At 41.2% G+C, this 27,531-nt stretch overlaps 1 protein-coding gene across 4 annotated transcripts in view; it reads right to left on the reverse strand.

Annotated features, from left to right (window-relative positions):
- Positions 1 to 10,153: 10,153 nt before the first annotated feature.
- METTL4 (methyltransferase 4, N6-adenosine) overlaps positions 10,154 to 27,531 on the reverse strand; it is a 79,307-nt gene continuing 61,929 nt past the window's right edge. The window contains exons 10-11 of one of the 4 annotated variants that reach the window (XR_008706856.1): positions 12,680 to 12,780; positions 10,155 to 10,394 (exon numbers count right to left, since the gene is read on the reverse strand). Coding sequence is in view for 1 of the 4 variants with exons in the window: in XM_055559724.1 (XP_055415699.1) it covers positions 10,384 to 10,394 (11 nt within the window). In the remaining 3 variants the exon portion in view is untranslated. Of the gene's footprint in view, positions 10,395 to 12,679; positions 12,781 to 27,531 lie in introns of all 4 variants that reach the window. The other 3 variants (XR_008706858.1, XM_055559727.1, XM_055559724.1) reach the window with 3 other exon arrangements.

Genomic DNA, 27,531 nt, shown 5'->3' on the forward strand with positions numbered 1-27,531 from the left:
AGAGAAGCCAAGGTAAAATGATGATAGTGGGAAGCTTTGAAATTGTTTAAGTAAATACAGACCAAAGGCTAAAATGACCATAGGGATTATGGCTCCATGTGAAAGGCACCTTCTCTCCACCAGGAGGATAGAAGACATCCTCATCACCAGAGACTGGGGATTCAGGGCCAAGGAGGCTGTATAAACAGACCTGTTCAGTTAACCCTTATCTTTCTAGTTACTACATTTTTAAATTGGAGTATAATTGCTTTACAATGTTGTTTTGGTTTCTGCTGTACAATGAGAAGCAGCTACATGTGTATGCATACCCCTTCCTCTGGAGCCTCCCTCCCATCTCCGCCATCCCACCCCTCTAGATCATCACAGAGCACCGAGCTGGGCTCCCCATGCTATGCAGCAGCCTCCCACTAGCTGTCTATTTTACACATGGTAGTGTCTAGTCACTACTTTTTCACTATTCACTATCCACAGCCCAAACTCCTTTGTTATGTGAATTCTTCACAAATGTATTACTTCTTTGTCTAAAAGATATAAAAGCTTCCAGCTCTGGTCACTTCATGTCTTGATTCCCTTGTGAAGTCTTCCCTGTATATGTAAAAATTCAACAACAACAAAAAATATATATATACATTTCTCCTGTAAATCTGTCTTGCCTGCTCAGCCTCTTCAGTCCTGTCTGCCTATTTGCGACCCTATGGAATGTAGCCCATCAGGCTCCTTTTGTCCAAGGGATTCTCCAGATTAGAATACTGGACTGGGTTGCTGAGCCATCCTCCAGAGGATCCTCCAGATCCAGGAATCAGTGTAATTCTTAGGCCCAGACATCCAAAAGGGTAGAAGAGAGTTTTTCCTCCCAATATAAATAGCTCTTTGTGATTATGAATTCATTGCTTTGTTTCGCCCTACATAGTTGGGTGCTGGCATTATAAATAAATAATTTTTTAATTATGAGTTTCAATATAAAAGTTTAAAGAGTATGTTCAGTTCAGTTCAGTCACTCAGTCGTGTCCAACTCTTTGCGACCCCATGAATTGCAGCACTCCAGGCCTCCCTGTCCATCACCATCTCCCAGAGTTCACTCAGACTCACGTCCATCGAGTCGGTGATGCCATCCAGCCACCTCATCCTCTGTCGTCCCTTTCTCCTCCTGCACCCAATCCCCCCCAGCATCGGAGTCTTTTCCAATGAATCAACTCTTTGCATGAGGTGGCCAAAGTACTGGAGTTTCAGGTTTAGCATCATTTCTTCCAAAGATATCCCAGGGCTGATCTCCTTCAGAATGGATTGGTTGGATCTCCTTGCAGTCCAAGGGACTCTCAAGAGTCTTCTCCAACACCACAGTTCAAAAGCATCAATTCTTCAGCACTCAGCTTTCTTCACAGTCCAACTCTCACATCCATACATGACCACTGGAAACACCATAGCCTTGGCTTGAAGGACCTTTGTTGGCAAAGTAATGTCTCTGCTTTTGAATATGCTATCTAGGTTGGTCATAACTTTTCTTCCAAGGAGTAAGCGTCTTTTAATTTCATGGCTGCAATCACCATCTGCAGTGATTTTGGAGTCCAAAAAAATTAAGTCTGACACTGTTTCCACTATTTCCCCATGTATTTCCCATGAAGTGATGGGACCAGATGCCATGATGTTCATTTTCTGAATGTTGAGCTTTAAGCCAACTTTTTCACTCTCCACTTTCACTTTCATCAAGAGGCTTTTGAGTTCCTCTTCACTTTCTGCCATAAGGGTGGTGTCATCTGCATATCTGAGGTTATTGAGATTTCTCCCAGCAATCTTGATTCCAGCTTGTGTTTCTTCCAGCCCAGCATTTCTCATGATGTACTCTGCATATAAGTTAAATAAGCAGGGTGACAGTATACAGCCTTGACATACTCCTTTTCCTATTTGGAACCAGTCTTTTGTTCCATGTCCAGTTCTAACTGTTGCTTCCTGACCTGCATACAGGTTTCTCATGGGGCAGGTCAGGTGGTCTGGTATTCCCATCTCTTTGAGAATTTTTCACAGTATATTGTGATCCATACAGTCAAAGGCTTTGGCAGAGTCAATAAAGCAGAAATAGATGTTTTTCTGGAACTCGCTTGCTTTTTCCATGATCCAGTGGATGTTGGCAATTTGATCTCTGGTTCCTCTGCCTTGTCTAAAACCAGCTTGAACATCTGGAAGTTCACAGTTCACGTACTGCTGAAGCCTGGCTTGGAGAATTTTGAGCATTACTTTACTAGCGTGTGAGATGAGTGCAATTGTGCGGTAGTTTGAGCATTCTTTGGCATTGCCTTTCTTTGGGATTGAAATGAAAACTGACCTTTTCCAGTCCTGTGGCCACTGCTGAGTTTTCCAAATTTGCTGGCATATTGAGTGCAGCACTTTTACAGCATCATCTTTCAGGATTTGAAATAGCTCAAGTGGAATTCCATCACCTCCACTAGCTTTGTTCATAGTGATGCTTTCCAAGGCCAACTTGACTTCACATTCCAGGATGTCTGGCTCTAGGGGAGTGATCACACCATCGTGATTATCTGGGTCGTGAAGATCTTTTTTGTACAGTTCTTCTGTGTATTCTTGCCACCTCTTCTTAATATCTTCTGCTTCTGTTAGGTCCATACCACTTCTGTCCTTTATCAAGCCCATCTTTGCATGAAACGTTCCCTTGGTATCTCTAATTTTCTTGAAGAGATCGCTAGTCTTTCCCATTCTGTTGTTTTCCTCTATTTCTTTGCATTGATCACTGAGGAAGGCTTTCTTATCTCTTCTTGCTATACTTTGAAATTCTGCATTCAGATGCTTATATCTTTCCTTTTCTCCCTTGCTTTTCGCTTCTCTTCTTTTCACAGCTATTTGTAAGGCCTCCCCAGGCAGCCATTTTGCTTTTTTGCTTTTCTTTTCAAATGGGGATGGTCTTGATCCCTGTCTCCTGTACAATGTCATGAACCTCATTCCATAGTTCATCAGGCACTCTAACAAAGAATTTCAACTATGAACAACAGTCTCATACACTATGGATAGCATTTTTTATTATTATCTTCTGATGTTAGTAACTTACAATTCTAGAAGTCCTGTTTAGGAAAGTCCTAACAGTTTGTTGGGGAGAGATAACTAAGTAGATTTTTTCCATTAGTGAATTGTTTATTTCACAGTTGATCAAGGTAAACATACTCTTTATTTCAGTGGAGAAATAATTCCAGAAAGAATGAAGGGATGGAGCCAAAGCAAAACAATACCCAGTTGTGAATGTGACTGGTGATAGAAGCAAGGTCTGATGCTGTAAAGAGCAATATTGCACAGGAACCTGGAAGGTCAGGTCCACTTAGATCAGATCTAGTCCCTTAAATCTATTTCTCACTTCCACTGTATACTCATAAGAGATTTGATTTAGGTCATACCTGAATGGTCTAGTGGTTTTCCCCACTTTCTTCAATTTAAGTCTGAATTTGGCAATAAGGAGTTCATGGTCTGAGCCACAGTCAGCTCCTGGTCTTGTTTTTGCTGACTGTATAGAGCTTCTCCATCTTTGGCTGCAAAGAATATAATCAATCTGATTTTGGTGTTGACCATCTGGTGATGTCCATGTATAGAGTCTTCTCTTGTGTTGTTGGAAGAGGGTGTTTGCTATGACCAGTGGATTTTCTTGGCAAAACTCTATTAGTCTTTGCCCTGCTTCATTCCGTATTCCAAGGCCAAATTTGCCTGTTACTCCAGGTGTTTCTTGACTTCCTACTTTTGCATTCCAGTCCCCTATAATGAAAAGGACATCTTTTTGGGGTGTTAGTTCTAAAAGGTCTTGTAGGTCTTCATAGAACCGTTCAACTTCAGCTTCTTCAGCGTTACTGGTTGGGGCATAGACTTGGATTACTGTGATATTGAATGGTTTGCCTTGGAAACGAACAGAGATCATTCTGTCGTTTTTGAGATTGCATCCAAGTACTGCATTTCGTACTCTTTTGTTGACCATGATGGCTACTCCACTTCTTCTAAGGGAATCCTGCCCTCAGTAGTAGATATAATGGTGATCTGAGTTAAATTCACCCATTCCAGTCCATTTTAGTTCTCTGATTCCTAGAATGTCGACGTTCACTCTTGCCATCTCCTGTTTGACCACTTCCAATTTGCCTTGATTCACGGACCTGACATTCCAGGTTCCTGTGCAATATTGCTCTTTACAGCATCAGACCTTGCTTCTATCACCAGTCACATTCACAACTGGGTATTGTTTTGCTTTGGCTCCATCCCTTCATTCTTTCTGGAATTATTTCTCCACTGAAATAAAGAGTATGTTTACCTTGATCAATTGTTAAATAAACAATTCACTAATGGAAAAAATCTACTTAGTTTCGATGCACGATACTGGATGCTTGGGGCTGGTGCACTGGGACGACCCAGAGGGATGGAATGGGGAGGGAGGAGGGAGGAGGGTTCAGGATGGGGAACACATGTATACCTGTGGCGGATTCATTTTGATATTTGGCAAAACTAATACAATTATATAAAGTTTAAAAATAAAATAAAATTAAAAAAAAAATCTACTTAGTTATCTCTCCCCAACAAACTGTTAGGACTTTCCTAAACAGGACTTCTAGAATTGTAAGTTACTAACATCAGAAGATAATAATAAAAAATGCTATCCATAGTGTATGAGACTGTTGTTCATAGTTGAAATTCTTTGCCAGGTTTGATGCACGATACTGGATGCTTGGGGCTGGTGCACTGGGAGGACCCAGAGGGATGGAATGGGGAGGGAGGAGGGAGGAGGGTTCAGGATGGGGAACACATGTATACCTGTGGTGGATTCATTTTGATATTTGGCAAAACTAATACAATTATGTAAAGTTTAAAAATAAAATAAAATTAATTAAAAAAAAAACATAACTGCCTACATACCCATTAATAAAAGAATGGTTAAGTCATAGTAAAAAAAAAATAAATAAATAAAGGAAAAAAGTCTTTCATCTGGGATCCTCAAGGACTCTTTCAAAATCTAAGAATGTGAAAAATATATATAAGAATGTGCTTATATTATAAACAAGAGGAAGCAAAAAAGTGACAAGTATGTAGAAGACCTAAACCAAAGCTGCCACTGGGGTCTTGGTAAAGAGGAGACAAAGCCAATAAGTCTGAGACTTAATAACTGGCTGGACAACTGAGACTGAAGAGAGGAGCAATAAATGGTAACTACAATTTACAATCCTGAGAGTAAAGAAGGATGACAGTACTTAAATTAGAATAAAGTTAGGGGCAGCTTGGTTCAAATCACATTTTATTTTGGGGGTCAGTCAACATCTGAGGACAGCTGTCCAATAAACAGCAATAGGTAGAAGACTCAGAAGAGGACAGAGGTCAGGATTAGAGAGGTGTGTTGACATTCATTGCCACTCCAGACCCCCCACAGGACACCCCCAACTCCCAAGCATAATGGATCTATGCATGTGTGTGTGCCAAGTCACTGCAATCATGTTCCACTCTTTGGAACCCTATGGACTGTAGCCCTTCAGGCTCCTTTGTCTATAGGATTCTCCAGGCAAGAATAATGAAGTCGGTTCCCATCTCCTCCTCCAGGGCATCTTCCTGACCCGGCACAGATCGAACCCATGTCTCATTATGTCTCTGGCATTGCAGGCGGGTTCTTGACCTCTAGCGCCACCAGGGAAGGCCCTATGTACCTATGACTGGATTACAAAACCCACAAAAACTACAGAAGTCCCAGTTGGTTTAAGAGTAGGAAACACTGAGAGAGAATAATTTCTTTCTTTATTTTCTTCTAAAGAAGGGAAAAGAAAGAAACTCTCTAGTGGAGCAAAATAGATAGACTATGACCTTATAATGTGATTAAAGTCTATTGGTACTGATAAGAAAGGCGACACTTAATTACACAGTGCTTTTCATCTTCTAAGCACATTACAAGTATTATATCAACTAATTAACAATGGGAAACCTGATGTTTCTGGGGAAAGACTGCTTTGACTACTTTTTTTCATCCTTTAGATGAACTTTTTCTAAATCTCAAAATACAACTTGCACAAAATGGGTGATATTTAAGCTTTTCAAACTAGTGGTTATGCCAAGCAGTTCATTTTCCTGGTACTTCAGAGCCGAATTACAATTTAAAAGGGATGTAGGTAAGCTATGTAAAAAGAAAAACAACTCTACTGCTCATAAAAGCCCATCTGGTGAGAGAGCACCACCGGGCCTGATAAATGGTAACATGAAGATGTGTGCTGTTGGCCTGTGGCTTCTACATCCTCCAGAAGCAGATGGAAAAAGGGCACCAATTCCACATACATTGAGGTCTAGTCTGGCTTTCAATTCAGACTTTCTTTTTCACCTCCAGTCATTTTAAAATTAGTGATCATCTGCTGGAGAAGACTCTTGAGAGTCCCTTGGACTGCAAGGAGATCAAAACCAGTCAACCCTAAACAAAATCAACCCTGGATATTCATTGGAAGGACTGATGCTAAAGCTGAAGCTTCAATACTTTGGCCACCTGATGCAAAGAGCCAACTCATTGGAAAAGACCCTGATGCTGAGAAAGACTGAAGGCATGTGGAGAAGGGGATGGTCGAGGATAAGACGGTTGGATGGCATCACTGATTCAATGGACATGAGTTTGAACAAACTCCGGGAGTTGGTGATGGACAGGGAGGCCTGGCGTGCGGCAGTCCATTGGGTTGCAAAGATCGGACACGACTGAGCAACTGATCAACAAAGCATATGTAACAAGAAAACTGGGCTAAGCGAGTGTGTTGAACACCCTTTGAAGACAAATTTTTGTTCATGAAAAAGTCTCTTATGAGCATGTTTAAGAATCGGGATCAGAATTTTCAGCTCTTCCCTCATTCAACTAAAGGGTATTAAATCCCTATTATGAGCAAAGTACTCCTAGGAGGGTTAGCCTTGTTTAGAGTTGTATGGCACCTCTCTAATCACCTGAAGAAATAGGCAGCTATCATTCCTACATACTCTCCTTCTGCTGCTGCTAAGTCACTTCAGTCGTGTCCGACTCTGTGCGACCCCATAGACTGCAGCCCACCAGGCTCCCCCGTCCCTGGGATTCTCCAGGCAAGAACACTGGAGTGGGTTGCCATTTCCTTCTCCAGTGCAGGAAAGTGAAAAGTGAAAGTGAAGTCGCTCAGTCGTGTCCGACTCTTCGCGACCCCATGGACTGCAGCCCACCAGGCTCCTCCATCCATGGGATTCTCCAAGCAAGAGTACTGGAGTGGGGAGCCAGTGCCTTCTCCAACTCTCCTTCTGTCTGTCCATAAAAATCCTGTCTGCCTTGGCTAGGCTTCAATTCCCAGTCGAGAGGAAGGCAGCATGAGATAAGGGAAAATCAGCAGGCTTAGGTTTATACATGAGCTCTGCATATACTGCTCTAGCAGTAAAAACTTAGGAAGTTATTTACCTCCTTGGGACCTTTGCTTCCTCATATAAGGTGAGAATGATAAGGCTTTCACAGCAGCATAAGCAGAGCATGCATATAGGGTGCAATTGGCTTCGTTCCTTTGATTATGAAAAATGTTTTTTCATTTCTCTTTTTTTTCTTTTCTTAAATGTATTTATTTATTTTAATTGGAGGATAACTACTTTACAATAGTGTGATGGTTTCTGCCTTACATCAACATGAACTGGCCATAGGCATATACGTGTCCCCATCCTCTGGAAACCCCCTCCCACCGGAAACTCCCTCCCACCTCCCTTCCCACCCCCTCCCTCCAAGTTGTCACAGATCCCTAACTGGGTTCCTTCTGCTGAAATGGTTGGTTTCTTCATAAATTATAAATAATTATCATTTCTTTGAAAGCTTACAGTAAATATTAAATAAAATAATGTAAGAGAAATGCCTAGACAATGGTAGAGCATAGTAAAATATATATGATTTAGAGACAGGTAGACCTGGTTATAAATCTTGATTATGGCATTTAGTGAGTAGGAGCCATGGATTATGCTTTCCTGACATCTCATAGTACCTTTCACAATGCTAAGTATACAGTAAACACTAAGTTTTGGTTGACTGACATTGACTTATTCATCAGTCAAGTAAAATACACAGTCACTTTACCTCTTTCCAGATATACGGTAACAGGTAGGGTCTACCAGAGCCTATGAGCTCTTTCTAGCCTGGGAACATTGACTCTAAAGTTACTGGAGTCAGAAAGACCACTTTCTTTTTTTTTTAATATTTATTTATTTGGCTGTGCTAGGTCTTAGTTGCAGCATATGTGATCTAGTTTCCTGGGCAGGAATCAAACTCAGGCCTCCTGTATTGGGAGTGCTGAGTCTTAGCCACTGGACCATCAGGAACCACCACCTTTCTGAAGCACATACATTGTCAGCTCAGCAGCTCCAAAATGAACTCCAAGGGGCAGTAGAAGGCCTCTCATTTATCTTGTGAGCTGAGCCTTAGGAATACAGATAAATTTATCTCTGGACGTCTAATAATTCTCAGTCTATTTATTGTTCTAGTTCAGATATCTAAGGAATATTCTTTCTGACCTCTGCTTATGTGCCCTTCAATAATTTATTCCAGAGGTCATGGATTGCAAAGGCATGGATTATAATTCCAGTAAATATTTTCTTTGAATTGTTCTTTTTCCCCATTCTTCCCAGTCATTCTTTAATCAAAACGAGACCAGAGCAGACATGCACAAATTCTCATTTGTTCTATCCAGACAAATTCTCAATTCCTCTTGCCTATATCTAACTTTGTTATCTATATTTATGATATAATATGTTATATCTATATACATCTAGGGAAGAGCAATTGCAAAATTTATCAAGAATTCTCTTCAGAAAACTGCTCTCATAATAAGAACAAATTGTTAGCATTTATCACCATACGATGTAATCACATAAAAGCCTTTTCTTCTACCCTCATCCCCATAAGGTACCTCTCTATTACATTATAATGATAAATGGCAAAATGTTTTGCATGACACTTGAACTATTACAGAATTCTACAGGAAATGCTAGGATGCTACCCAGGGTTTCTGATACGCAGCTACTGCTAAAAGTCAGCTTCACATTCTTAAGAATGTGAAGAATGCTTATCTAGCTTATCTAGCTCACACTGTTTATTTCCGTAAAACAATTTGCAAGTGAGCAGAACTACATCGTAAGGTCAACACAAACATGTATTGGGAGTAAACATGCCATTGGGTGTTTGAACAGGTAACAGTTAAGTATTCAGCTTGGGGACAGACATAACCCTTTGTTTCAGTTGAGACAATCTAAACCAGCCACGTTATTCCCTCCTGCAATGCAGCTAACTCCCAATTCTCGCTGATGGTTTGATATAAGTAATTAGGTAAAGCCCAAATTTATATTAGTCAATAGCTAAGTCCCAACCATCTACTGCTACTTGAAGGAAGCATCACGTCTGGTGTGTGAGTGCCCGGTTGCATCTGACTCTTCTGTGACCCCATGGACTGTAGCCCGCCAGGCTCCTCTTTCTGTGGGATTTTCCAGTTGGACAACCCAATACTGCAGTGGTTTGCCATTTCCTACTCCAGGGGATCTTCCCCAACCCAGGAATCGAACTCGCACCTCTTGCATCTCCTGCATTGGCAGGCAGATGCTTTACCACTGCGTCACCAGGGAAGCCCAACTAATATTTACTGCATATGTAATCTGTGCCAGCCACTGTGCTCATTGCTTTGCCTCCATTACTCATTTAGCCCTAGGCAAGTCCTATTATTATTCACACTTAACATCAGGCAACTGAGACCCAGAAGGGCTAAACAATTTTCCCAGCTTCAGCCAGGTACTAAGAGATAGAAGAGAGAAGAACACCGAGGCAAATGGTTTTGGAGTCTAAGTTCTCAACTCCCCCCTGTATTTCTTCTTTGTCGCTGCTCATATTTCAATCTACGTCTATAGACTTACCTCGAATATGTCCAGGGTATATTTGAAAGAATTAACTTAGGGCTGATTCATGTTGATGTTTGGCAGAAACCAACGCAATACTTAAGGCAATTACTTTTCAATTAAAAGTAAATAAATTTATTTTTTTTTAAAAGAATTATATGAGTAAACCATACCACAGCATTTTAGACCAAGCTGCACTGACAAATAGTTTAACCAATAAGAAGCATGACAAAACAGACAATAAACAAGATTGTTTTACTGGTAGAATGATCACCAGGACCTGAGTTCATTCCCCCTTCCACTCTGATGTATTAGTATTGCCTCTCTTCATGGTCCCCAGAGGCTGAAATTCTAAGCATCACAGCTGTCAGACAACATCCAGAGAAGAGGGGCACTGCATACTGGTGTCTGTTCTTGCTTGTTTTTTGTTGTTTTCTTTTTGAGTTAAAGAAACCTTTCCCAGAAGCTCCCCAGTAGACTGACCCTTGAGTTCCATTGGCCAGGAATGGGTCATCTGCCCACTGCCGAATCAAAGGAGGTAAGACCACATGATTAATTCTTGATAGAGAGATAGATAGTATTAGACCGATAAATACAAGCACAAATTGTTAGCTTCTTACACCACATGATATAATCGTATGAGAGCCTTTTTTAACCAAAGTGCCAAGAAAAACCTCTACCAGGGGAGTTGTTGTCATCCACCATGAGAAGTCAAGGTTTTTGCCTCATTTTGAGATGAGAAGCTGTTAAGAATTACAGTGAAAGTTTGGGTCCTGACCTGACTGTTAAGATTAGCTTGAAAATAAAACAGAGACACTACCCCATTAATATTATGTCTCCACTAGAGTTTCAAGGCCTGTTGTCCTTATTTTTCATTAAGAGCCTGCCTCATCTCCTTCCCTCACCCCAAAAAAGCTTTATACTCTTTGTCCTGGGGCCTTCTAAAGAAAGAACAACAGACAAGTAATCTGATGACTGTGGGAGTGTTGAGACAATTGCAAACATGACAGGGACGGGAAGGAAGAACCAGAGAGCAAGGACAGGCAGAGAAATTGAGGTTTCAGGCAGGGAGAGAAGAAGGACATGGAGTTTGGAAGTCAAGGGAAGAAAGATTGCCCTCAAGGAACCTCCAGAGCCTGTCTCTACAAATCAGAGGAACCACAACCACTGCGCTCTCTTCTGGAAGCAAACCCAGGGCTTGTCTATAACAACAAAGACCTTTTCATTTCTTCTCTTCTCCCTAAGCATCCCCTTAGCATACCCCCCGCCTCAGATCCTGTCTTTGTGATCCTCCAGTCTCTGTGTTCCTCTTTCAACCTCTGACAACCCCGAAGAAATATTTTCTAACGAAATTTATATGTCACGTTCCAGCTAGAAGGCATGGCAGGCTGAAGCATTCTAATATAAAAGCAACTAGTGAGTAACCCCACTTTACATGGAATTTATTTTTCATCCCCAGAGCAAACACACTTAAGCTGTATAGTCTTTAAAACTATAATATATATATATATATATATATATATATATTTTTATATCTCTAGGAAGTGTTCATAGGCAGCTTTCTGATTTCATTCTCCTCAAGCACTTAGGGAGCAGAATAGTGGTCGATCATATTAGCTGCTTCCCAGGTACCACTAGTGGTAAAGAACTCGACTGGCAATGCAGGAGACCACGAGACGCAGGTTCAATTCCTGGGTTGGGAAGATCGCCTGGAGGAGGAAATGGCAACCATCCCAGTGTTCTTGCCTGGAGAATTCCTGGACAGAGGAGCCTGGTGGGCTACAGTCCATGGGGGTCACAAAGAGTTGGACACAACTGATCACACACTCTCTATTCTAGCTGCAAATTCATTTCTTCAGCCAGAAGAGAAGAAAATGCAAGAATCTGTGGTTGGGGTTTGTGGCACTACTGAGTTAGCAGAGGAATTTTCTCTATCCAATGCTGACATGAGCTCTAAGGGCAAGGGAATCTGTGTAGCAAAGACTCGCACAGCAGTTAGAGTCTGTGTAGCAAAGACTGCATGGATGGTGAAATAGAGAAGCACAGAGAGTTCACATTTAGGACCCAGGGAATCAGAGAGCAAGGGAGTGCAGAGCAGGGGGTGGATGGGCAGCAGGGTGCAAAGGACTGAATGGAATGAGCACGTGGGGCCAGAGCTGAGCCAGGCCCTGCAGGAACTAGAATGTCAGGATCTGAGCAACCTCCTACAGATGGCTCTCCTGCTCCCTGCAGCGCACTCACTTCTGAAAATGCTCCTTTCGCTGTTTCCTTCCCACAGAACATCTTTTTCTTCTCGCCATTTTCATAAGACTTCCCTGAGATTTGCAAACAGAAATACTTCACCCGCTCTGCTATTTCCTTTCTAATTATTGTTACAGGAATTATTCCCCATTGTTCTCCACAGCTAGATTTTTCAGGTGCTTCACAGTCTGCCAGCAGCCTCATCCTTGTCTACGTCTAAGAACTCCGAAAAGCAGCTCCAACATTCTTAACCTTTTTCATCCCTAAAATTCCCATACTTGTGCCCACCTTTGAGCAAGGAACAAACCAAATCTTCAACAAAGTAAAGATAGCCAATTCCATATGCTATGCTTCTAGAATAGCATATGGAATTGTCTCTTTTGGAGGCTTATCAGTTAAACTGTGCCACACTCCCACCACAAATTTATATGATATAACTGTATTTGGAAATAAGTTCTTTATAGTGGTAATCAGGTTAAAATGAGATCAAAAAAAAAAAAAAAATGAGGTCACTAGGGTGAGTCCAATACAACTGATGTTCTTTTGAAAGTGGGAAATTTGGTACCTTCTTGGCAGTCTAGTGGTTGAACTCCATGCTTCCCCTGCAGGCGGCCCCGGTTCAATCCCTGGTTGAACAACGAGGATCTCGCCTGCCGAGTGATGAGACTAAAAAATAATAAAAACAATTTTTGACTGTATGATTGCCCTTGTATTAGGTATTTAAAGTAATAAAATTCAAAAACGGAGAAAGTGGAATGGAGATTTTCTGGGGCTGGGGGATGGGGAAGCAGGAGTTGCTGGGGATTGAGTTCAGGAGATTTGCTGCACAGCAAAGTGAATACGCTTAACACTGCTGAACTGTGCAATTAAAAAAAACACACAGTTATGATGGTTCTTTTTATGCTGTGCTTTTTTTTAACCACAAATAAAATTTTTAAAAAACAGAATGAAAATGAAAACGGGAAACGTGGACAGGGAGATATGCAGAGAGGGAAAAAAGCAAGGGGAGGAGGAGGCATAGGGTGAACAGAGCCATGCACACACCAGGGATCGGAGCCTGGGATGGCCTTCCCCTCACGGCCCTCAGAAGGAACCTGCCAACACCTTGCTCTGAGACTGCCAACCTCCAGATGGTGAGATGACAAATTGCTGTTGTTTTAACTACTCAGGCTGTGGGATTTTCTGCCATCACAGCTCTAACAAACTAATATAGAGTCACATCATGGAAAGGATAGAAAGGCCGGGTTCCAGGGGCAGGTGGGCCATCTGGAACATTCCATCCCCAGTGGAAGATGAAAACACGGGATCACATTTACAAAGCACACAACAGTGCTCATGTCCCATCAGAATACATGGGTTCTCACCACCATTCCAGGACCATACGACATAAACTCCACTCTTACTGCCCCATGAGATGACTGATGGGCTCATCCGCCCAGAGAGAGGACCTGGGACGGGCTGCACATATCACCCATTAAGCCTCTCCTACCAGGTGAGAAAAGAGACCTTCAGTTCATACCATCAAATATAATGAAACCACTTAATGAAGACCTGGATGGATATTATGGGACAGACAAAATCAACAAAATAAATTCCTTCCTTCAAAGAGAACAGGTTCAGAGATATCATCAAACTAGAGACCATCTGGGGAAATGAATCCGTAGGTTCACTACCATGCACTGAGCACGTGCAGATACTTCACAAAAACATCACTTTCAACTCCCAAGAGTTACCAAGAAGTTATGACTCAAAGACAACTCAAAGCATCCTTGCTTGCTAGGAGCCCAGCACTTGCTGCAAGAGAGCATGGTGTTAATCTGCGGGTGCTCGTGCTTCACAAATAACAATCCCAGAGGGACAAAGAAGCCACATGGCTCAGCATAAGGTCGTAGCATATGTCTGTTTTGGAAGTTCTAGTACATTAGTTTCTCATTTCTGTATTCTGAGAAATATCTTCTTGAAATAAAAACATTTATTACACATATTTTCAGACATATTCAATAGTAGAGTGTGAAAGTCGCTCAGTCGTGTCCAACTCTGTGACCCCATGGACTGTGGCACACCAGGCTCCTCTGTCCATGGAATTCTCCAGGCAAGAATATTGGAGCAGCTGGTAGCCATTTCCTTCTCCAGGGGAATCTTCCCAACCCCGGGAATCGAACCCCCATCTCCTGCATTGCAGGCAGATTCTTTACTGTCTGAGCCACTAGGGAAGCCCATTCAATAGTAAAGAGAAGGGTATAGCAGACTCCCCAGTCTCCATGTATACAACACCCGGCTGCATGTCATTTTCAGGAGACTATTTCATCTATTCCCCATCCTCCTCCCCACCCACTAGATCATTATAAAACAAACCCCAAACACATCGTTTCATTCACATGTACTTCAGTACACATCTCTACAAGACAGGACGCTTAATCAAATATCACAAAAATTAATAGCAGCTCCTTAATATCAACAAACTTTTCCAATTGTTTTGTAACTTTTATAGTTTATCATTTTCATAGTTGGTTCTAAACCAGAGATTTGGTTGACAGTTCTCTTAAGTGTCTTTTCATCCAGTTTTCTCCTCCCACTTTTTTCTTGTATCATTTAGTCAGGGCAGAAATTGAGCCATTTGTCCTGTAGCATGTCCCACATTCTGGGTTACTGATTACATCCCTAAGGAATAATTTAACATGTTTCTATGAATAGTACTTAAATATAAAGGCATGATTAGATTCAAGCCCAACACTTAAAAAGAATGCTTTATAAAAGGTGTGGGATACACACTGTCTGATTGCCTTTTGCGACAATGGCATGAACCAGCTAGCTCGTATGTTGGCAGCCTATCAATCCATGATAGCGTCTGCCCTACTATCTCTTCCTCCAAGTAGAGGTTGGAGTGAGAACGTGGATGCAGCAGGTTTATTGGGGAGGTGATCTCAGAAAGCAGCAGTGAGCAAGCAGGGCCAGTGACACAGAAGAGGAAGGAAAAAGCAATGAAAGTGGACATTTGCAATTCCACTGAGGTGCCCACAAAAGACCTCCAAGAGTGGTCCATCAGGAAAACAGGAGACAGGAGCATTTGTCCTTTAGCTCCCATCTCTGGGATAAGGGTTGCTTCTAGAGACACTAACTCTTCCACACTCAGGACTGACTGACAGCTGGAGCCAGGGAAACTTGTGGGGTAACCCAGAGAAGGCTCTGGAGCAGGAAGTAAAAAGACTCCCTGTGCACTGAGGGACACTGATAGGATAGTGGGTGAGGAATCTGAGTGTAGCATATCTGTCTACCAGAGCTGAGGCCAAAATCAGAAGTGGTCCCAGAGGATGTTGCATGAGCTTCAGAGACACCTGACACAGTCCCCATCAGGCTTTCTCTAATGCTAATGATTTTAGCAGTACTCTTGCCTGGAAAATCCCATGGACAGAGGAGCCTGGTAGGTTACAGTCGGACATGACTGAGCGACTTCCCTTTCACTTTTCACTTTCATGCCTTGGAGAAGGAAATGGCAATCCACTCCAGTGTTCTTGCCTGGAGAATCCCAGGGACAGGGGAGCCTGGTGGGCTGCTGTCCATGGGGTCACACAAAGTTGGACACAACTGAAGAGACTTAGCAGCAGCAGCAGCAGTGGTGAGCATTGCCTAGATGCATTACATAATTAAATTAGGGGCACAAAATGAAGATAGTTTAATTGTGTCTTACTCTTTTCCTTTGTTAGGCAATATTCCTTAAAAAAGTTTTTCCTACATGAACTATGTGGTTACCCTGAAATACTATTGCTCAGGAAGCAGTCTGCAGTAGTTTGAGTTTTCCCCCGTTATTCACCTGTTTTCAGAATAATAATATGATGACCAATAAGTGTTTTTTTCATTATTATCCTTATGGAATCATGAGTTTTTAAACATTTTCTATGTGTTTCAGTAGACTTTCTGATATTATTCTTTCCAATAAATAATTATTCTTTCCAATATTCAAATTGTCCATCATTAGTGGAAAAACTCCAAGTGAGTCCTTTTGACATAACCCCAGCTGTCCTGAGAGTGACTCTGCTGTTTGATACAAAATGTTCCATGTCATCTTCAGCATTTTCTCCCTAAAATCTGAAATTAGCTCTTCATCTAAGGAATCTTGGTTCCTTTCAGGAGACACAGCCTTTTAGGAGATATTCGTAGACCAAAATCAGGTACCACAACAAGGTACTCTTAGCTACTGGGTTGATCATTGTTTCTAGATGTTTTGGGAAGCAGATGTAAATATATATCATGAGTCCACATTGAAACTTCCAACTCAAATTTAGGAGATTCATGTAACTATTTGATTTTATATTTTTATTTCTTTTCCCTCACGCTGAAAAGAAAAAAGGTTCTTCATGACATCATGAAAATTACTCATTTTAGCCAACTCCATGTATAGTATATTTTCAAAATAAGAATACCAATATTATCAGCAATTGTATGAATCCTGAAAAAAAGTTTGATTTCTTTATGTCTTTAGGTTATATCCCACCAGTTTCAAATTGATGTGTCATAAATTCACTTGAAATATTTTTTCTCAATGTGGGTAAGCTACCAAGTATAAACACAAGCTCATTTGTTTCATTTTCCTTTCAGTTACTTAGAATTGCTTTTTAATGTTGATTTAATTTTGTTGTATAATTACCAAAAATTTACATAACTCCCAATTCAAAAGTAAATCAAGGTACATTCAGAGAATTCAAGTTTCTATATCTGTTACCTCCATTCCCTTATAGAAAACCAATTTATTTAGAATCAGTTTTGTGGGTTTTTTAATTCATTGAATTTTTTTAAATAAAAGCAAGTACATTCTGTATAATATTCTTTATAGTTGTGATGGTTAATTTAATGTGTCAACTTGGTTGGGCCACAGTGCCCAGAGTTTTGGCCAAACACCATTCTGGATGCTTCTATGAGAGTTTCTGGATGAGATCTGTCTACATCTACATAGTAGTCCCTCAGGTAACTGCATCAATATTTATTCACCAGTCCTCTATTGATGAATTATTGGGCTATTTCCAATTTTTTCTGTTACAGATGGTGCTGCAATAAATTACCTTGTGCCTCAGTCATTTTGTTTTTTTGCCAGTGAATCTTAATAAATTTTAGAGGTAGGATTGCTTGGTCAAAAAGAAATGCATATATAATTTTGCTAGATATTATCGTATCCACCCTCACAGGAGTTATACAGCTCTGCATTCCACCAGCAATATATGAGGGGGCCTCCCAGGTGGCTCAGTGGCAAAGAATCTGCCTGCCAGGGTAGGAGCTGCAGAAGACAGGTCCAGTCCCTGAGTGGGGAAGGGCCCCTGGAGAAGGAAATGGCAACCCACTCTAGTATTCTTGCCAAGATAATCCCATGGACAGAGGAGCCTGGCAGGATACAGTCCATGGGGTCGCAAAGAGTTGGACACGACTGAGAGACAGATCACATCACAACAATATATGACAGAGCCTATTTCTACCTAGACTCCCCAAAAGAACATGAGCATCAAATGATCATATTTACAAGAGCAGGTACTTCTGATAGGTAAGAAAAGTTATCAGTATAATTTTGATTTGTATCTCTCAAGGTGAGCAAGGTTGAATATCTGTTTACATATTATAGGAAATTTTCACTTCTTTTCCTATTAACTGCATGTTCAAATCTTGTGCCAATTTTTCTATAGAGTTTTAGAATTTTTCTTCTCTATTTTTAAAAGCTCTCATATATTTTTTAATGTTTAAGTACTTATATTTTCTTCCCCCTTTACTTTTTATGGCATTTTTGGTGGTGGTGGTAATAGGTTTTTTGTTTTTGTTCTTATTTATTTTTAGGCCATGCCATGGGATCACACAGAGTCAGACATGACTGAGCAACTTTCATTTCACTTCACTCTATGTGGCATGAAGGATGTTGGTTTCCTGATCAAGGATCAAACCTATGCCCCCTGCATTGGGAGCACAGAGTCTTAACCTCTGGACCATCAGGGAAGTATTAACCTTTTGTCTGTGATATGTCTATTATATTTTTCACAGTTTATCTTGTTTCACATAAATATTTCAAATTTTTATCATTATTTTCCCTAGTAACTACATCACATACATGCCAGTGAGTTGTTACTAAAAGTTAATTCCAACCACAGAGAAAACCAAACACTGGCCTCATAGCATTTATGGCACTGTGAAATGTACTTTCATTTTCTATTCTCCGCATTCAATTTCTGCTTTGATCTTTCACATAAGCCTGCTGTTTACCTTCTACCACAAGTGCTTAGGGTCAAATTCAAGATCACTATTGTAAAACAGAATTCCCTGTCCTCATCCCAGCGAAGAGAAGTGCCTTTTTCTACCAAGCTAAGGTAGTCCAACAGAGAAGGCAATGGCACCCCACTCCAGTACTTTTGCCTAGAAAATCCCATGGACAGAGGAGCCTGTCCATGGGGTCCAGAGGAGTCCATGGGGTCGCTAGAGTCAGACACAACTGAGCAACTTCCCTTTCACTTTTCACCTTCATGCATTGGAGAAGGAAATGGCAACCCACCCCAGTGTTCTTGCCTGGAGAATCCCAGGGACGGGGGAGCCTGGTGGGCTGCCGTCTGTGGGGTCGCACAGAGTCGGACACAACTGAAGCGACTTAGCAGCAGCAGCAGCAGCAGCAGCAAGGCAGTCCAATCAGCCTAGACGCCAGCCCCTTAAGTTATTAGCTATAAAAAGTAGAAGGGACACATTTCTTTTTTCTCAAAAGATTTTTAAATGTGTTGTAAACAAGGGATTTATTTGGGACCTTGATCCTGAATGATTTAGAGTCAGGAAGCCAAAACCCTGGGGGGGATTGGCTCCTGCAAGCAGAGTGCACAAAAGCTGGTAACTCTGACAAGGGCTCTTTCTGATTCATGAAGAAAGGAGTGTGTGTGTGTGTGTGTGTGTGTGCTCACGCGCACCCATGTGAGCACACACACATGCCCGGGAGCAGTGGGATTGAGGGGAACACATTATTCCTGTGTTGGCTCATGAAGGCCAGGGCATTCCAGCAGCCCATCATTTCTGGGGTCATTCACATGTCATGAGACACATGTAAAGATGGGAAAATGCTGATACATTCTCCAACTATAAAAGTGGAGAGTAGACAACTTCAATCAGTAGACAAGTGAGAAAAGTCTTTGAGTACGACCTTTAATTCACCAAGTGAGCAGATACAAAATCATAACTTCTCCAATTGACTGATGTTTTTTGAAACTTTTTGTTAGTGAGAACAAAACCTTTGATTCCTCTATCAGAATTTAAAAAAAAAAGGCTTTAAATGTAAATACTCCCTGAGAGGTGATTCTGTGTATTATTGACTGAAGGCATCATTAAGCATTTCACTTTTTCCTAAGGGCCATTTTGAATTGGGGGTGAGAGGAAGGAGGGCAGCCAGTGACAGAGGTGAAAGTGAAGTAAGAAAGGAAGCTGTGAAGGAGGGGGAAGGAGTAGAAGAGAGCCTGGAGGCACGAAAAATCAACTTCTCAGCTTCAACATTTTGCCTAGAGCAAGCCCAGGGTGTTTGATTTCTTAGCCTGCCTAAAAAACGAAAAAGAACTTCCCCTGAAAGCTTCATTAACTCCATAAGCCAGTGATTATAGCAGCCTTTAATAGAGGAAGAATGACTTCCCTTTTCACAGAAACCTTAAGGGAAGACAACTCAAATCAACTTTTGAAATGTCTGGAAGAGAAATGGGAAGGGGTAGGAGAGAGGCCAGGAGGAGAGGGGAGGAGGGAAAAGGAGAAAGAAGGCAGGAGGTGAATGGAGACGAGGCGAGTCATGGCAGAGCAGGATCCACAGGGCAATCACGGTTAGGGTTTGGGGAGGGGAGAAGGGGAACAAACTCCAAGATGCCCCCTAACAAAGCAAAGAGCAAAAACTCTTCTGGTTAATCATTCCAGCCTGAGGGAGGTCCAGCCACAGCATATCAAGAACAAAAACTGCCCTGGACAAGTGTCCTTCCTTTTGGCTACTAGACAGTTGAACCCCGTCTTAGCTGTGGGCCTCCTCCATCCTGTGGATATGGAGGTGAAGCTGAGCTACCTACAGCTATAAAGGCTGAAATACCTGCAACTTTGCCTCCCAGCCTCCTTGGCAGGTATGGGTATGCTACATGGACAAGCACTTCTCTCACTTCAGGGGGCCTATGCTCAGTTGCCCAGTCATGTCCTACTCTTTGCATCCCCATGGACTGTAGGCTGCCAGGCTCCTCTGTCCATGGAATTTCCTAGCAAGAATTCTGGAGTGGGTAGCCATTTCCTTCTCCAGAGGATCTTCCCAACCCAGGGATGGGACCCTTATCTCCTGCATTGGCAGGTGGATTCTTTACCATGGAGCCATCTGGGAAGCACTTACATAAACTATCATCTTCAGTTAATAATAATTTATTGATATTGGCTTGTTAAGTATCAAATGTACCACACTAAAACAAAATGTAAATAATAAGAGAAACTGTATAAATAATAGAGGGAACTGTGCAGCAGAAAAGAGGATCTATAAGAACTCTGTAGTTTGGGCAGTTTTTCTGTAAACTTGAAAGTGCTCTAAAGTAAAGTCTATTAAAATTTTTTAATCTCTGAACAAACAGTACTGCTTTCACATTGAAAATCTCAAAGCAAAAGTAGAACGTGCTTTACCAAAACAAAGTGGTATCTATATGTAATTTTACAAGGGTGTTTTTCAGTAAATAGCCCTAAGCTCTTTTCTCAGACTCCAAGTAAATAAGCCAAGTTTGGTATATAGCTTGTGATTCATCCTGGCCTATTTTCTACAAAATAGAAAAATATTCCCCATGGTTTCTTCACTGAATTACTTCTTTATGTCTCATGCTCCAGAACCTTCTACCTCCGACATTTTAAAGCCCTTTCCTATGTGACATTTATTCTCTTACTTTTGTTGTTGTTATTTGATATCATCCTTCCACTTTCCTTCAACAAAACAAAGTTCATGTTCTCTTCAAGTGCCATGTGCTCCATTGTGTCCAACTCTTTGCGACCCTATGGACTGTAGCCCTCCAGGCTGCTCTGTCCATGCAGTTTTCCAGGCAAGAATACTGGAGTGGGCTGCTATTTCCTCCTCCAGCTGCTGCTGCTGCTGCTGCTTCTAAGTCGCTTCAGTCGTGTCCAACTCTGTGCGACCTCATAGACGGAAGCCCACCAGGCTCCCCTGCCCCTGGGATTCTCCAGGCAAGAACACTGGAGTGGGTTGCCATTTCCTTCTCCAGCAGATCTTCCCAACTCAGAGATCAAACCAGCATCTCCTGTGTTTCCTGCATTAGCAGGTGGATTCCTTACCCGCTGAGCCATTGCAGAAGCCCCATATTCTCTTAGTCCCAAGATTTTCTTGTACATCTCAACATCTCACAGAGATTCCCTGAATTTCATGCCTCGTTATCTTCCTTGTAATCTCTATCCTGTCTTCCATAAATTACTTCTAGTTTTCGAATCCTTTCCTGAACTCTTTCTCTATTTCATGAATTCTCTGAAAGCGTTGGTTCATCAAACAAGTCTCAGAGAGCTGACTGGGGTTAACATATGACTAAGAAACTTTAAAATATAGGGGAAATGAATTACAGTGAGATTAAGTGATTCTTGGCTGAAGATCACAGAGTGAGTAACTTTGAGGTTGAAATTATACTGTGTCTTCTTTATTTCAATCTAATCCTCTTCCATTGGACAGCATTACCATTTTAAAGAAGGAGAAGAACAGCATGCATCTGCTCTCACACCACACAGCAGACAGGAGAAAGATGGCTATCAGAAATGCTTAAATAATATTTATTCATAATGACCACTAGCATCCAGGAGCAAAAACTAAAACTTCTTGTCTGCAGCTACATATTTCAAGTATAAATTAAATTAATACTGTAGTCCCACCCTGGGGTTCCCTGGTCGGTAACAGAGTAAAGAATCTGCCTGCAAAGGTTCAATCCCTGGGTCAAGAAGATCACCTGGAGAAGGGAAAGGCAACGCACCCAGTATCCTTGCCTGGAGAATTTCATGGACAGAGGAGGTCATGGACAGGCAGAGAATTTCACGGACAGGCTGGTGGGCCACAGTCCTGAGGTTGCAAAGACTCAGACATGACTGAGCAACTAATACACACACACACACACACACACACACACACACACACACACACACATACACACACAATCCTACTTTATCTGTAGGGGATAATGCCCAAGGCCCCCCAGTGGATGCCTGAAACCACGGACACCATGAAATCCTGCATGTACTATGTTTATTCCTACACGTACATATCTATGATGAAGTTTAATTTATAAAATAAGCACAGTAAGAGATTAACAATTTATTGGCTGTTGTTGGATTAACAGCCAATAAATAAATAAAAAGAATTTTTAAAAATTCTTACTGAAACAGTCCCCAAACTTTTTGGCAAAAACGACCAACACCTGCTAATGCTGAAGAAGCTGAAGTTGAACGATTCTATGAAGACTTACAAGACCTTCTAGAACTAACAACTAAAAAAGATGTCCTTTTCATTATAGGGGACTGGAATGCAAAAGTAGGAAGTCAAGACGTACCTGAAGTAACAGGCAAATTTGGCCTTGGAGTACACAGTGAAGCAGGGCAAAGACTAACAGAGGTTTGCCAAAAAAATGCACTGGTCATAGCAAACACCCTCTTCCAACAACACAAGAGAAGACTCTATACATGGACATCGCCAGATGGTCAATACCAAAATCAGATTGATTATATTCTTTGTAATCAAAGATGGAGAAGCTCTATACAGTCAGCAAAAACAAGACTGAGAGCTGACTGTGGCTCAGATCATGAACTCCTTATTGACAAATTCAGACTTAAATTGAAGAAAGTAGGGAAAACCACTAGACCATTCAGGTATGACCTAAATCAAATCCCTTACGATTATACAGTGGAAGTGACAAAGAGATTCAAAGGATTAGATCTGATAGACAGAGTGCCTGAAGAACTATGGACGGAGGTTCATGACATTGTACAGGAGGCAGGGATCAAGACCACCCCCAAGAAAAACAAATGCAAAAAGGCAAAATGGTTATTTGAGGAGGCCTTACAAATAGCTGTAAAAAGAAGAGAAGCAAAAGGCAAAGGAGAAAAGGAAAGATATACCCATTTGAATGCAGAGTTCCAAAGAATAGCAAGGAGAGATAAGAAAGCCATCCTCAATGATCAGTGCAAGCAAATAGGGGAAAGTAATAGAATGGGAAAGACTACAGATCCCTTCAAGAAAATTAGAGATACCAAGGGAACATTCCATGTAAAGATGGGTTCAATAAAGGACAAAAATGGTATGGACCTAACAGAAGCAGAAGATATTAAGAAGAGGTGGCAAGAATACACAGAAGAACTATACAAAAAGATCTTCACGACCCAGATAACCAATATGGTGTGATCACCCACCTAGAGCCAGACATCCTGGAATGTGATGTCTGGGCCTTAGGAAGCATCACTATGAACAAAGCTAGTGGAGGCGATGAAATTACAGTTGAACTATTCTAAATCCTAAAAGATGATGCTGTGAAAGTGCTGCATTCAATATGCCAGCACATTTGGAAAACTCAGCAGTGGCCACAGGACTGGAAAAGGTCCTGTGGGATTGGATTTCATTCCAATCCCAAAGAAAGGCAATGCCAAAGAATGCTCAAAGTACCACACAATTGCACTCATCTCACACGCTAGTAAAGTAATGATCAAAATCCTCCAAGCCTTCAACAGTACGTGAACCATGAACTTCCAGATGTTCAAGCTGGATTTAGAAAAGGCATAGGAAGCAGAGATCAAATTGCCAACATCCATTGGATCATTGAAAAAGCAAAAGAGTTCCAGAAAAAAACATCTACTTCTACTTTATTGACTACACCAAAGCCTTTGACTGTGTGGATCACAATAAACCGTGGAAAATTCTTAAAGAGATGGGAATACCAGCCCACCTTTCCTGCCTCCTGAGAAATCTGTATGCACATCAAGAAGCAACAATTAGAACTCGACATGGAACAACAGACCAGTTCCAAATTGGGAAAAGAGTATGTCAAAGCTGTATATTGTCACCCTGCTTATTTAAGTTAAATGCAGAGTACATCATGAGAAATTCTGAGCTGGATGAAGTACAGGTCAGTTCAGTTCAGTTGCTCAGTCATGTCCAACTCTTTGTGATGCCATGGTCTGTAGCACGCCAGGCTTCCCTGTCCATCACCAATTTCAGGAGTTTACTCAAACTCATGTCCATTAAGTCAGTGATGCCATCCAACCATCTCATCCTCTGTCATCCCCTTCTCCTCCCACCTTCAATCTTTCCCAGCATCAGGGCCTTTTCAAATAAGTCAGCTCTTCGCATCAGGTGGCCAAATATTGGAGTTTCATCTTCAGCATCAGTCCTTCCAGTGAATATTCAGGACTGATTTCCTTTAGAATGGACTGGTTGGATCTCCTTGCAGTCCAAGGGATCCTCAAGGGTCTTCTCCAATACCACAGTTCTTCAGTGCTCAGCTTTCTTTATAGTCCAACTCTCACATTTATATATGACTACTGGAAGAATCAAGATTGCCAGGAGAAATATCAAAAACCTCAGATACGCAGATGACACCACCCTTATGGCAGAAAGTGAAGAGGAACTAAAAAGCCTCTTGATGAAAGTGAAATAGGAGAGGGAAAAAGTTGGCTTAAAGCTCAACATTCAGAAAACTAAGATCATGGCATCTGGTCCCATCACTTCATGGCAAATAGATGAGGAAACAATGGAAACAGTGACAGACTTTATTTTGGGGGGCTAACCCTAAAGATTAGTCCTGGGTGTTCATTGGAAGGACTGATGCTAAAGCTGAAACTCCAATACTTTGGCCACCTCATGCGAAGAGTTGACTCATTGGAAAAGACCCTGATGCTGGGAGGGATTGGGGGCAGGATAAGCGGACAACAGAGGATGAGATGGCTGGATGGCATCACCGACTCGATGGACATGAGTTTGGGTAAACTCCGGGAGCTGGTGAAGGACGAGGAGGCCTGGCGTGCTGCGATTCATAGGGTCACAAAGAGTCAGACATAACTGAGCGACTGAACTGAACTGAACTGAAAATCACTTCAGATGGTGACTGCAGCCATGAAATTAAAAGACGCTTCCTCCTTGGAAGAAAAGCTATGACCAACCTAGACAGCATATTAAAAAGCAGAGACATTACTTTGCCAACAAAGGTCCATCTAGTCAAAGCTATGGTTTTTCCAGTAGTCATGTATTGGAAAAATATGAGCTTGAGCAAACTCCAGGAGTTTGTGATGGATAGGGAATCCTGGCGTGCTGCAGTCCATGGGTCGCCAAGAGTCGGACACAACCAAGCGACTGAACTGAACTGAACTGACCAGTACCTGGAAGACAATTTTTCCACGGACCCAGGAAGGTAGGGGTATGATTTTGATTTCACCTGCCACTCACCTCCTGTAGCCTGACCCGGTTCCTAACAGGCTACAGGCCAATACCAATTTGTGGCCCGGGGATTGGGGACACCTGTCTTACTACAGAAATGTAATTCCTTCATCATCTTAACTGAGCTCTTATCATGCACTATGACCATAGTTTTGCAGTTTGAGATGTGACAGCAAAATTTAAATTATTAATTTGATTTCCAAAACCTTTGTCCAGATTTCTATTCCTAGTAATGGCAGAGAAACCTGCTTATCCCACCATCTCTTCACCATATAGTATGTTGTTATGGTTGCTTTTAATCTGTGCTAATTTGTTGGGTGAAACTGGCAAAATTTTTATTGTTTTAATTTGCATTTCATTGATGACTAAAGAGGATGAATAATTTTCACTTCTCTTAGCTATTTATACTTCCGGTCTGCATATTTGCATTCATCTCCTTTATTCCAATTTCAGCCAGGTCTTGCCGTTTTGTTGATGTGTATCCTCTCTTTGTAAATTAGGGTATTAATCTTTTATCATATCATAACCAATAGAATATACCATTTACTTTTCCATTTTGCTTATCATATTTTGATAACCTAAATGGGGAAACAGCCGTAATTCGTTATTTATTTGGTGAGAGGTCACCAGCTCAAGAATCTGATGAAGTCTCTCATTAGAAAATGAACAAATGCACACACACATACACATCTGCAAACAATTTTAAAGGGCTTATAGACCTCTGGAATTCCATTTATAGACTCTTTAATTACAATACTCATTTATTACTCTTTCATCTGAGTCCTAACCATCTTAAAAACCCTTCAGGGTGATAGAAACTCATTGCAACGTCTTGCTAATTTTGATGTGTGAAAAAAATGTAGAATTCATTGTGTGTACTGTCTTGGAGAAAGGCAAGGTGCAATTGTAGGAAGAAAGTGTCTTAGGGGCCAGAAAACCTGAGCTCTCATCCTAATTCTGTCACCAAATAAATGAGCTGGGAAAAGTTACTTAATCTTTGTCTCCAGATCTTCAGCAATAAATATGCACATGTATGTGTGTTTGCTCACGTGAGTGTGTAAGGTGTAGTGAGAGAATCATTCTCTAAAGTCTTTTTTATTTCTAAAAAGAACATATATTTCACATCAAAAGATTCTGTTATACAACACTTTTACTCTGAAATCATTAAAAAAAAAACCATCCTGGAGAAAAGAAACATAAACTCCTAACATCACAGCTGCGACTCTTCAGCACTCCTTAGTTACAAGTAGCTAGACTAGCATTTAATGGTACCATTAAAAATGCATTGTCACCATAGTAACTGCAACATTACAAGACACCAAATCTCTCCCTGAAATACTCATGCTGAGCAGCATACATTGTCTTTTGTAACAGTTGCTTCTACCTTTAATTTTTTTATCTAAGAATGCATAGCTTTCCCTTCTTTAATTTATTTGTAACCGTGAAAACCTATCAAGACTTGGATTTTTTTTTAAGTTTTTATGATATTTGGACATATATAGTACCAGTTGTCAACTGTGCCCCTGTCTTGCAGATTGGGAAACAAAAATGTTTCCACTCTCGGTAAAATTCTGATATAATTCTCCTCCTACTGCCATTCATCTCTTTATCACTATTTATCCCCTCTGATGGCCCTTGGCCTTTGGGTCTTATTTTTAATTCCCCCACTCCTGACACTCTGTCATTTGCACATTCTATCTCAGCTTCTCCCTAGGTGGTGACTAAGAACCAAAATATTAGTTGATACTGATTTGGGAAATAAACTCATAAGGTTATCTGCATTTTAAGAGAGGAATCTTAAAGGCTATGAGTCTTTCAAGACTGAACTAGATGTGTGGATGGGGTTTGGTGGGAGAGAGGTTGAAGAGGAAAGGATATATGTATACCTACGGCTGATACACTTCATTGTACAACAGAAACTAGCACAACGTTGTAAAGCAATTATACCCCAATTTAAAAAAAATGTTTTAAGAAGTAATACTTTACTAGACCTG

Source organism: Bubalus kerabau, chromosome 21 (genome assembly GCF_029407905.1).
Source record: "Bubalus kerabau isolate K-KA32 ecotype Philippines breed swamp buffalo chromosome 21, PCC_UOA_SB_1v2, whole genome shotgun sequence".
NCBI classification, from domain to species: Eukaryota; Metazoa; Chordata; class Mammalia; order Artiodactyla; family Bovidae; genus Bubalus; species Bubalus kerabau.